Below are 13,031 nucleotides of genomic sequence, written 5' to 3' on the forward strand. Positions count from 1 at the left end.
CAACAACGATGAGACAGCCTATAGGGATGAGGGCAGAGACCTGACCGTGTGGTGCCAGGACAACAACCTCTCCTTCAATGTGATCAAAACATGAGATGATCGTGGTCTACAGGAAAAGGAGGACCGAGCACACCCCCATTCTCATCGACAGGGCTGTAGTGGAGCAGATTGAGAGCTTCAAGTTCCTTGGTGTCCACATCACCATCAAAATATTATGGTTCAAACACACGCCTATTCCCCCTCAGGAGACTGAAAAGATTTGGCATGGGTCCTCAGATCCTCAAAAAGTTCTACAGCTGCACCAAGAGCATGGTTGCATCACTGCCTGGTGTGGCAACTGCTCGGCCTCCGACCGCAAGCCTCTACTGAGGGTAGTGCATACGGCCTAGTACATCACTGGGGCCAAGCTTCCCGTGTCAGAGGAAGGCCATAAAAATGGTCAAAGACTCCAGCCACCCTAGTCATAGACTGTTCCCCTCTGCTACCGCACAGCAAGCGGTACCGGAGCACCAAGTCTAGGTCCAAAAAGCTTCAAATGGCTACCCAGACTAATTTACATTGTCCACCCCTCTTTCACGCTGCTGCTACTCTCTGTTTATTATCTTTGCATAGTCACTTTTACTCTACCTACATGTACATATTACCTCAATTACCTCGACTAACCAATGCCCCCGCTCATTTTTTACTAAGCATTTATTTTTCTTAACTGCATTGTTGGCTTGTAAGTAAGCATTTCACTAAGTTCTACACTTAGTGACAAATAAAATTAGATTTTATTTGATTTCCATTTTGTTATGCGATATTCTTCTATTCCTTCTCATTACCTTTTTTTCAAATATTTTTTGTCTGCCTCCTATGCCTAAAATGGAGACATTGCTTGAGATAATTAATCAAGTTGATTACAGAATGCAGTAAAAGAGTTCAAAAGTAACAAGAACCTCCAGCTGATCTAGAAGCTTCCCCAACCAGGGTCGTGTTCAATAGGTAAAAAACAGAAAGTGTTTTGAAACGGAAAACAACCAAACTTTGTGGAGAAGTTCAAGTAGTACATATTGAACACAATATTGAACACAACCCAGGGTTAACGATTTCAGCCCTAAAGCAGTATTGATGGTGGGAGCCATTTGTCAAGCAGAACAATTCTCACCAGATGTGTCAACATACCTCCCTGTGGGAAGAACTGGGAGTAGATGACTTTGAAGGTGTCTTCATTGACCACGCCGCTAGGGCACTCCTGCAAAGAAAAGGAAATATCATTCCATAATTCATTAGAAATCTTAATGTTTTGAGGTGTGTTTACATTTACATTGTTTACAAACACTGGAGTAAAACAAGCTTATATTTTGGGGCATTTCTAAGTTATATTCTTCAAGAATCAATGGGTATCTATCATTAATTTATATGTCCAAAAATGGATGTGGCAACTAAGGACTGTAGCTTTAAAGGTTTCTCAATTAAAACATGTTTTCAAAAGGCTAGTTGATTTGAACAGAGGGTCTTTTCTCCAGGCCAACAAGGTATTCCCAGTTTGCCTCTAGAAAACCTCTGACATGGCCAACCCTATGCTGCAAGATGTGATAAAAGCAATCCTTTCTACTGATGTGAAAAGGACCGCCGTAGCCTTTCATTGGCACGATACAGTTGATTCAGCGTTCCACTGTATATGGGGAGAAACTATACATAAAAGGCTCTGATTTCATTCAGTGCTTTGGAGTAAAAAAGTAAATGGCCCATTCAATGTTGTCCAAATCCAAGAATAAAGGAAAATGCAAGCCAAGCTCCGACCAATTTCTCATCCAAGGCCTTTTTAAAGCTACCAAGCTGTAGACGTCTGGCCCCATTCAGTAAACTTAAGAGACATTTATATGAGTACTCTTATGCAACTCTTCAAAAGCCAGTCTTTTCAGAAAAAGAAACATCCAGAGAAGAGTGTTGTTAGCGCATAAACCTTAGCATTGAGATGTGTTGGAGGCGGGTAAGCCTTGTTTTCATTATCGACTTATTACCAGCCAGCATTCACACGGCCCGGCTATTCAATTTTGGGAGTGCATTTTTCCCCACAGGGGAAAATATTTCACCCGTGCTGACAATCTCTCAACCCAAAGGTATGAGGGAATTGACTACCCACATTTTCAATACAAGAATCGACCCTCAGACAAGGCGACACAGGGTTGCAGGATTTCATAAGAGAGACCATATCAAGGTGAGGTGAATGCACATAAACACATTGGGTGACGTTCTCTTTAAACACAATTCATGCATTTGGACAGTGGTTTTCTTGATTTACAGTAAATGGGACCCGGGATGCCAGGATACTGTAGCTGGGGGGCTAAGGCTTGAAAGTGAAAAAGAAAATATATACATAAGTTATGTGAAGGTAAGAACATTATGCTGTTACTGTGCCTTATTGGGCTGTGTTTTCTAATCCTTCCATATATGAAACTAGGAAAAGTTTCAACCAGATAAAACATACACCCTCACACACAGTACTGAAAGAGGGCCAAAAGTCAAATGAAACCAAAAAACAATACGAGTTTATGAAATGTGTTTCCTGCAAATACACTGGCAATCAGTGGGAAGCGTTTTTCACATAATTGCATAGAACTACAGTATGGCTTGCATATCAGATGCATTTGGCTGGCCATTATCAACCTTTCATTTTTAGTAGTTGCTCTTGTCCAGAGCAATGTACCGGAGCAACTAGGGTTTAAGTGACTTGTTCAAGGGCACATCAACACATTTTTCACCTAGTCGACTGGCCTAACACTCTTAACCGCTAGGCTACCTGCTGCCCACGCCCTTGAGTGAGTGTGGGGAAAAGTGTACCGACCATTATACCCAAAAGGGAAACAGGAAAATACAGAGGGCTTTTAAAATGGTGTCCTTTGAGAGAAAAATTAGGCTTGGCTCCTTCCTCAAGTCAAAGATCTATACACTATCTGCCCTTGTCTGCTAAATGGAAATCTATAATGTTTGACATTGAAGCCCTTAAGAATTGTATTAGCCTATCATGTAGGCTTCTGGAGCTAGCGTTAAGGTAATAGAGCTAACTTTTCTTACAGAGTAGAATACTGAAAAACAATCCATTTTGGTTGTAGAAATCCACCAATTACACAGTCTAAAAAGATCAATCATTGACATGAATAATTTGTTGTTAAACAATGAACAGTAGCATACACTTCCATTTTTATCTTGCCTCTGTACAAGACAGAACGAGAATATAAATCTTGCAGTGCATGCACATACATACAACATCATTACTTGTGTGTCATTTAGTAAATCAGAAGGACATGAATGGATTCCCAGCTCAAGACACCATATTTACATTGACATTGTAGTCATTTAGCAGACGCTCTTGGACCACAGCAACTTACAGGAGATATTAGGGTTACGTGTCTTGCTCAAGGGCACATTGGCAGATTTTTCCCTTAGTTGGCTTGGGGATTCAAACCAGCAACCTTTCTGTTACTGGCCCAACGCTCTTAACCACTAGGCTACCTGCCACTCATTAAGGTCTCACCAGCCCACTGTTGGGCTGCTGATAACAATGATAACCCTTAAGCTATGTGCTTTCGAAAACATTCACAGCTCACACTAACAAAGCTTTCGTCTCGGTAAAAGGTGCAAGATTAATGTCAGGCATGTGGGGGTGGTGCCTTATATAGCCTCTAGCAGGGTTACTAAAGTACTATTTGAGAAGGTCCAGTCATTTTCCTAGTTAGCAAAGGTCCGGATGAATATTGTTATTTATCGGCGTAGTAACAAACCACCACCTCACAACTCATGCAACCCCAAGCTGTCTACTGTATATAATACCATACATCTCCCAATGTTTGGAAAGAGATGACCATTGTGAAATAATAATGAGCAAAAAAGGGAAGGCCACTAAATAAATGAAACACGGGACTGAGCAATGTTGAAATAATCCATCAAGTTGAACAGTGTAAAGACCACATAAAGTAGTGGTTGTAGTAGCTTTCCAGGTTGGTATCGTATGGTTATGAATGAGTATTCATTTACTGAGGCAACACCTGTCATTGCTACGGTGGCCCTGCGGCGCAATACCCCAAAACAACAATGAAAAAATAGGATAGAAACAAAATTAACTTAAATGATCGCGTTGCAAACTGAATGAACTTGACACGAACACAATTGACTTAGCGCAAACAAAATGCTAATTGGCCACAAAAGGTCACTTAATGATAGTCGACACAAATATTGACAACATTCATAGAACTTGTACATGCATGCAAAACTGTATCCAACCCCAATGAAGAGAGTGGAGGGTGATAATTGTGTGGGCCACAGCTGTTGTTTCGATGTTTGTGGGTCAGGACCAACTACATAAACACAGCTGGCAGGTGGCACACTTAGACTTTTCAAGGGCAGGGCTGCATGCCTTGTCAAGTAGCAAATCCCATTGATCAGCACGCAGTTTGTGTGTACGAGTGTCAATGTGTTTCCCCACTGAGCTAAAGCCTACCACGAGCATTCAAGTTTCAGGCAAGAATTTTCCTCAAATAACATCTAAAACGCCTCAGAACCTTGCACAACAGGCGCAAGATCAAGAGAGGTTTGAGTTGTAAAAGTTTGCACCAAAGTTACCAGTGAGTGCGCTCCAGGCATACTGTAACTTTACACCTCAGTGTCTACTCAATTGTCTCAGATGGTCTCTGATATGACCAAGTCTGCAGAAGAGAGATGGAGGAACAGTTTACCCTGGGTGGGTAGGGTAGTAAAGTACCCTGGGACCCACGTGTTTGGATCCCCAGATGGCTCATGGTTTCGGAGGAACGAGGGGAAAAGCAGGGGAGTTGCTAGTTCTTTGTTGTTTCATAAACCCCTTTTAATATCCTGTGAGTATCCGGTAGGTCAAGAAGACCCTCGATTTTCCGGGAAAGCAGGCAGGAACACAAAGTTTGAATTAAGTTTGTGTCCAGTTTTTCTTTTGGCTGTTTTGTGACCTGATTCTGTCAAAAGTTAAGTGTAAGGGAGCTATGAAGGGTGTTGTGGTGTTAACATCTTACCCCTCTGAGGATTGTCTTACTAGGCAATACTGGGTATACAGTACACCGCTTATACTGTCTATATAAGCTTGATCTAGTCCTGGCTTTAAAAGTCCTGTGTTGGGAATTGTAGGTTACACGTTGAGGGTGTCAAAGTAATAATTATCACATATACAGTGCCTTCAGAAAGTATTCATACCCCTTGACTTATTACACATTTCATTGTGATACAGCCTGAATTCAAAATGGATTAAATAGTATTTTTTTCTCACCCATCGCCACACAATACCCCATAATGACGAAGTAAAAACATGTTTTTAGATATTTTTTGTTAATTTATTGAAAATGAAATACAGAAATATCAAATTTACATAAGTATTCACACCCCTGAGTCAATACATGTTAGTATCACCTTTGACAGCGATTACAGCTGTGAGTCTATCTGGGTAAGTCTCTAAGAGCTTTGAACACCTGGATTGAACAATATTTTCACATTATTCTTTTAAAAATTCTTCAAACTGTGTCAAGTTAGTTGTTGATTATTGCCAGACAGCCATTTTCAAGTCTTGCCATAGATTAAAGCCGATTTAAGTCAAAACTGTAGTGTAACTCCAGTGTATATTTGACCTTTAGCTTTTTGTCCTGCTGAAAGGAATATGTATCTCCCAGTGTCTGTTGGAAAGCAGACTGAACCAGGTTTTCCTCTAGGATTTTGCCTGTGGTTAGCTCTACTACTTCTCTTTTTATCCTAAAATACTCCCTAGTCCCTGTCGATGACAAGCATACACATAACATGAGGCAGCCACCACCATGCTTGAAAATATGAAGAGTGGTACTTAGTGATGTCTTGTGTTGGATTTGCCCAAACATAACACTTCGTATTCAGGACATAAAATGTATTTCTTTGCCAAAAATTGGTTTACAGTTTTAATTCAGTGCCTTAATGAAAATACATTTGCACAGGCTTCCTTCTTTCACACTTAGGCTTCCTTCTTTTCACTCTGTCCTTTAGGTTAGTATTGTGGAGTAACTACAATGTTGTTGATCCATCCTCAGTTTTCTCCTATCACATCCATTACACTCTGTAACTGTTTTAGTCACCATTGGCTTCATGGTGAAATCCCTGAGCGGTTTCCTTCCTCTCCAGCAACTGAGTTAGGAAAGACGCCTTTATCTTGTAGTGACTGGGTGTATTGATACACCATCAAAAGTGTAATTAATAACTTCACCATGCTCAAAGGGATATTCAATGTCAACTTTTTTTACCCATCTACCAATAGCTGCCCTTCTTTGCGTAGCACACGCTCCAGCAGGTATATCTCACTGGTCATCTCCAAAGCCAACACCTCCTTTGGCCGCCTTTCCTTCCAGTTCTCTGCTACCAATGACTGGAACTAATTGCAAAAATCGCTGAAGTTGGAGACTTATATCTCCCTCACTAACTTTAAGCATCCGCTATCTGAGCAGCTTACCGATCACTGCAGATGTACACAGCCCATCCATTCTAACGACCTCATCCCCATATTGTTACTTTTTTGCACACCAGTATTTCTACTTGCACATAATCATCTGCACATCTACACTCCAGTGTTAATTTGCTAAATTGTACTTACTTCGTCTCTATGGCCTATTTATTGCCTTACATCCTCACGTCATTTGCCCACACTGTATATAGACTTTTTCTATTTTGTTATTGACTCTACGTTTGTTTATTCCTAGTGTAACTCTGTGTTGTTGTTTGTGTCGCACTGTTTTGCTTCATCTTGGCCAGGTCGCAGTTGTTAATGAGAACTTGTTCTCAACTGGCCTACCTGGTTAAATAAAGGTGAAATTAAACAAATCAAATTTAACATTTTTGGAAAACCTCCATGATCTTTGTGGTTGACTGAGGGACTTTACAGATAATTGTATGTGTGGGGTACATAGATGAGGTAGTTATTCAAAAATCATGTTAAAACTATTCTTGCACACAGAGTGAGTCCAACTTATCATGTGACATTAAGCACATTTTTATCTCCTTAACTTATTTAGGCTTGCCACTCAAGACATTTCAGCTTTGTCTTTTTAAAGAATTAGTAAACATTTCTAGAAACATAATTCCACTTTGACCTTATGGGGTATTGTGTGTAGGCCAGTGACACAACATTTCATCCATTTAATTTCAGGCTGTAACAACCAAATATGGAAAAAGTCTAAATACTTTCTGAAGGCACTGTATTTTACAAATGCATAATCATGGATATTGCAGTAATTCTAATATACTATACCTCAGATATTTGTTTGTCAGACAATCTCCATTTAAGCTATTACACTTAACAAATATTTAAACGCAACATGTAAAGTGTTGGTCCCATGTTTCATGAGCTGAAAATACCTGAACATTTCCATACACACAAAAAAGCTTATTTCTGTAAAATTGTGTGCACAAATTGGTTTACATCCCTGTTAGTGAGCATTTCTCCTTTGCCAAGATATCAAGATGTTGATTAAACAGCAAGATATCCTTTGCCAAGATATCAAGAAGCTGATTAAACAGCACGATCATTACACAGATGCATCTTGTGCTGGGGACAATAAAGGGACACTCTAAAATATGCATTTTTTTCACACGACACAATGCCACAGATGTCTCAAGTTTTGAGTGAGCGTGCAATTGGCATGCTGACTGCAGGAATGCCCACCACAGCTGTTGCCAGATAATTGAATGTTAATTTCTCTACCATAAGCCGCCTCCAACATCGTTTAAGAGAATTTGCCATTATGTCCAACCGGCCTCACAACTACGTGTATGGCGTTGTGTGGGCGAACGGTTTGCTGATGTCAACGTTGTGAACAGAGTGCCCCAATGGTGGCGGTGGGGTTATGGAATGGGCAGGTATAAGCTACGGACAACATACACAATTGCATTTAGCGATGGCAATTTGAATGCACAGAGATACCATGACGAGATCCTGAGGCTCATTGTCGTGCCATTCATCCGCCGCCATCACCTCATGTTTTAGCATGATCATGCACTGCCCCATGGCGCAAGGATCTCTACATAATTCCTGGAAGCTGAAAATGTCCCAGTTCTTCCATGGCCTACGTACTCTGTTGAATCAACTTCAAACCTAATCACTAAACCAATCAAGGTGTCTGCTGTACAGACACAAAGTTCGACGTAGACAATATTTATTTGGAGCCTTTGTTGTTTCGCAAAGCTAGCGCTAATTAAAACACTGTTTTGTGTCGTCCCCCCCCCCCCCCACACTGCTTTTTCACGCTGCATGAGGCCATATAGAGTACAGTAATTATGCTCAGAATGGTTATAGTACGTTGCGACATTAAACTGCTTCCCTTATTTCAGCCCTATTGTCTGCTAATCAAAATATGGTTGTGAGACGTGCAGAGTGGAAATGCAGTGTGTTCACACTACCCTTGAAACCCCAGAGACTGTTGGGAGGTTACAGATGTCAACACTAATTGGACGTAGTGATTAAATGGCAAAGTAATGAAGAATGGCTGCGTCCCAAACAAAGAAACATCCTACTGCTGCCCTTTATACAGTGCAGTGACTCGCCCTAGCACATGTGAGGAGACCAGATGAAAGAAATGATGTGTATAGAGATTCAATAATATTGCTTTAATTTATCAGGTCCTTCTAGAGTGATGAAGGCAAATCGACAAGGGCAGGGAGAATGTGGGAAGTTTTCAGTTTGGAATCAAGCCAATTGACTAAAATGTAAGCCACCACACAAACAATTACATCTTCACTTCAGATCACACAACGCGCAACAGATTGCTGCATGTTTTGCTCTTCACAGAGAACAGAGTTCACACTGCACCTAAAGTTGTTAAGAGCTCGATTTAGAGGAGAGCGTTTGATCAAGGCTAGCAAAGACAGGTAAAGTAGTCAAGCCGGCTGAAAGAGACAGCTAAAATGTTTTCTGTATCGATTCCATCAAAACGCAGGGGCTAGAGAACCCGCAAAAACGGCCACTTACATTCCGTGAGGTGAGGTCAAGTTCATCTCGGTCATGGTGACATACAGTGAGGGAAAAAAGTATTTCATCCCCTGCTGATTTTGTACGTTTGCCCACTGACAAAAAAATTATCAGATTTTAATGGTAGGTTTATTTGAACAGTGAGAGACAGAATAACAACAAAAAATCCAGAAAAACACATTTTAAAAATGTTATAAATTGATTTGCATTTTAATGAGGGAAATAAGTATTTGACCCCCTCTCAATCAGAAAGATTTCTGGCTCCCAGGTGTCTTTTATACAGGTAATGACCTGAGATTAGGAGCACACTCTTAAAGGGAGTGCTCCTAATCTCAGTTTGTTACCTGTATAAAAGACACCTGTCCACAGAAGCAATTAATCAATCAGATTCCAAACTCTCCACCATGGCCAAGACCAAAGAGCTCTCCAAGGATATCAGAGACAAGATTGTAGACCTACACAAGGCTGGAATGGTCTACAAGACCATCGCCAAGCAGCTTGGTGAGAAGGTGACAACAGTTGGTGCGATTATTTGCAAATGGAAGAAACACAGAAGTACTGTCAATCTCCCTCGGCCTGGGGCTCCATGCAAGATCTTACCCCGTGGTGTTTCAATGATCATGAGAACAGTGAGGAATCAGCCCAGAACTACACGGGAGGATCTTAAGGCAGCTGGGACCATAGTCACTAGGAAAACAATTGGTAACACACTACGCAGTGAAGGACTGAAATCCTGCAGCGCCCGCAAGGTCCCCCTTCACAAGAAAGCACATATACATGCCCGTCTGAAGTTTGCCAATGAAAATCTGAATGATTCAGAGGACAACTGGGTGAAAGTGTTGTGGTCAGATGAGACCAAAATGGAGCTCTTTGGCATCAACTCAACTCGGCGTGTTTGGAGGAGGAGGAATGCTGCCTATGACCCCAATAACCACCCCAATTGGAGGTGTTTTTCTGCTAAGGGGACAGGACAACTTCACCGCATCAAAGGGACGATGGACGGGGCCATGTACCGTCAAATCTTGGGTGAGAACCTCCTTCCCTCAGCCAGGGCATTGAAATGGGTCGTGGATGGGTATTCCAGCATGACAATGACCCAAAACACACGGCCATGGCAACAAAGGAGTGGCTCAAGAAGAAGCACATTAAGGTCCTGGAGTGGCCTAGCCAGTCTCCAGACCTTAATCCCATAGAAAATCTGTGGAGGGAGCTGAAGGTTTGAGTTGCCAAAAGTCAGCCTCGAAACCTTAATAACTTGGAGAAGATCTGCAAAGAGGAGTGGGACAAAATCCCTCCTGAGATGTGTGCAAACCTGGTGGCCAATTACAAGAAATGTCTGACCTCTGTGATTGCCAACAAGGGTTTTGCCACCAAGTACTAAGTCATGTTTTGCAGAGGGGTCAAATACTTATTTCCCTAATTAAAATGCAAATAAATGTATAACATTTTTGACATGTGTTTTTCTGGATTTTTTTGTTGTTATTCTGTCTCTCACTGTTCAAATAAACCTACCATTAAAATGATAGACTGATCATTTATTTGTCAGTGGGCAAACGTACAAAATCAGCAAGGGATCAAATACTTTTTTTCCTCACTGTAAATCTCACTGAGAGACCAGAGAGCTCATCTCAATTGTGAGGAGAATGAAACCTACTAAAGCCAAATAGAAAAATGTCCAATGAATATTGTCAGCATGTTGGTGTGCTGATATGATTGGTTTGTGTTTACGTCAATCAATATCAAAATAGAGTAAAATCTCACAAAATTGTTACTCTATGACAGTGCACTTCTCTACATATGGGTTTGAATGGGTCTGAGATGACTCAATGTATCTGTATTCATTTGATAAACTTGTAAAATGAACTCATCCATGAGAAGAAAATCATAACTCATTTGTGGAATGCAAACCCCAGCCGCACGTGAAATTACTTACAATGACTTATCTTGTCAAGGTCGGGTTGAAGGAAATGTATGTGGAAAATCAAGCTACTGACAGAAGTTTTAACAGCGGCATCTCCACTGATGTATTTTAAAGAGTCACATTCTGAGATGGCAATCTGCTGCCCCATGCCGATGCCCTGGCTCTGAATTCCTGAACAGTTTGGAAGAATTGGTCAGACGTGAGGAGATTGGGTTGCTATTGTCAGGAGTCTGGGATGAGGTCGGCAATGCGAGAAACAACCTTCATACTGCGTCTGACGATAAAGACGAGCAGTGTTGGACATATGACCACATCAGTCTGAATAAAGCCCTGTTCGGACATCTAAATACTTGGCCAAAGGTCTCGTTCCGGGCACTACTGATCGGAGAGAAAGCCAAACTCTGGCCGCTCGGAGGGGTTATAAATGTCTTACTCGTAAAGATTGATGTTCAAAAAGACTCCTACTACCCTCAGACGCTCACCTTGGAGCGATGATTCGCACCCAAGTCTGAGACGTCAAGGACACAGGGCCAAAATTGCTTAGAATAGAGACTGTTCCAGATTACATTTGTCAGGTCAGTTTGGTCAGTTAGTCCTGTGTTCTGCCCCTGACACTGGCTGAGCGTGATCCATAGATCAGGATTTTGACCTGAGCGGGTAATGAGTTAAAGAGCTATAGCCTCGACAATGGACAAAAGCTAGTCAAAAGCTGTGATTTTTCTAAGTTTGAGACACTGTCCTGATTGGGAATGTGCCCAACTACAATAACTGCCTAACTGTAGAGGAGTGATGGGTCTGGCTTCTACTGAGAGGCCACTATCATTGAACATGCAAGACCAAATGCCACCTTAAAACAGTCTTAGCGAAAGAGGAGAGAAAACAAAAAGCTCTAGAGGTAGGGGAAGGGGTCTTAAAAATGTTTTGATGAGAGATTCCATAGGGACAAGGCGTCAGGGGACAACATGGTGACAATTAAGAGCCGCCTCAGGCATTAGAGAACTTATCAGCCCTTATTTCCAGTCTCCTGTGGTGAAGGGCTAATGGTAGACTTCCCCTATGCACATCACAGGGTCTCTGGGTAGTGTCCACAGGGACCAGGGCCACTCGGGATGCGGTGTCATAGGCCGTGGGCCTACCCATTTGTCACCAGACAATTTGGGTCAAGTTAATTCTGGGTCATCTCATTACGGTTCTTAACAGAGGTGACAAAGACCTTTTTATTGTACACTTGTCGCTCTAAAGAACCTTGTGTGACCCGATTGTTCGTTAGTCATTAGATAGTATATAGAATGCATTTGAGGTTTGACCTAATTGTTCCTTTAGTACTCATCCTTGAGTATTCTCGAGTGAGGTACACTAAGTAGCCAAAAGTATGTGGACACGTGCTCATCGAGCATCTCATTCCAAAATCATGGGCATTAATATGGAGTTGGTCACCCCTTTGTTGCTATAACAGCGTCCACTCTTCTGGGAAGGCTTTCCACTAGATGTTGGAACGTTGCTGCATGGACTTGCTTCCATGTAGCCACAAAAGCATTAGTGAGGTCGGGCACTGATGTTGGGAGATTAGGCCTGGCTCGCAATTGGACTTACAATTCATCCAAAAGGTGTTTGATGGGGGTCGAGGTCAGGGCTCAGTGCAGGCCAGTCAAATTCTTCCACACACCGATCTCAGCAAACCATTTCTGGATGGACCTCGCTTTGTGAATGGGGGAATTGTCATGTTAAAACAGGAAATGGCCTTCCCCAAACTAGAATGACATTGTAGCTGTAGCGTTAAGATTTCCATTCACTGGAACTAAGATGCCTAACCAGAACCATGAAAAACAGCCCCAGAACATTATTCCTCCTCCACCAAACTTTACAGTTGGCACTATGCATTCGGTTAGGTAGTGTTCTCCTGGCAACCGACAAACCCAGTTTTGTTCGTCGGACTGCCAGATGGTGAAGCGTGATTCATCACTCCAGAGAACGCGTTTCCACTGCTCCAATGTCCAATGGCGGCGAGCCAATACTCTGGATTACATAAAAACAGCTCTGCTAGGGCGAGTAAAATGGTCAGAGTGAACAGTTCTCTCATTTGTGTCTGGAAGTAGCTAGCAAGCTAGCCAACGTTAGCCA

The 13,031-nt window shown here is 41.9% G+C and overlaps 1 protein-coding gene across 5 annotated transcripts in view; it reads right to left on the bottom strand.

The window, feature by feature from the left end:
• LOC110500612 (Kv channel-interacting protein 4) overlaps window positions 1-13,031 on the bottom strand; it is a 241,026-nt gene that overhangs the window by 13,093 nt on the left and 214,902 nt on the right. For all 5 annotated transcript variants that reach the window (XM_021578066.3, XM_021578065.3, XM_021578067.3 and 2 more), the window contains exon 3: window positions 1,165-1,234. In XM_021578066.3, the coding sequence (XP_021433741.2) occupies window positions 1,165-1,234 (70 nt within the window). The remainder of the gene's footprint in view (window positions 1-1,164; window positions 1,235-13,031) is intronic.

Source organism: Oncorhynchus mykiss, chromosome 21 (genome assembly GCF_057628025.1).
Source record: "Oncorhynchus mykiss isolate SJ-2025 chromosome 21, ASM5762802v1, whole genome shotgun sequence".
NCBI lineage: Eukaryota > Metazoa > Chordata > Actinopteri > Salmoniformes > Salmonidae > Oncorhynchus > Oncorhynchus mykiss.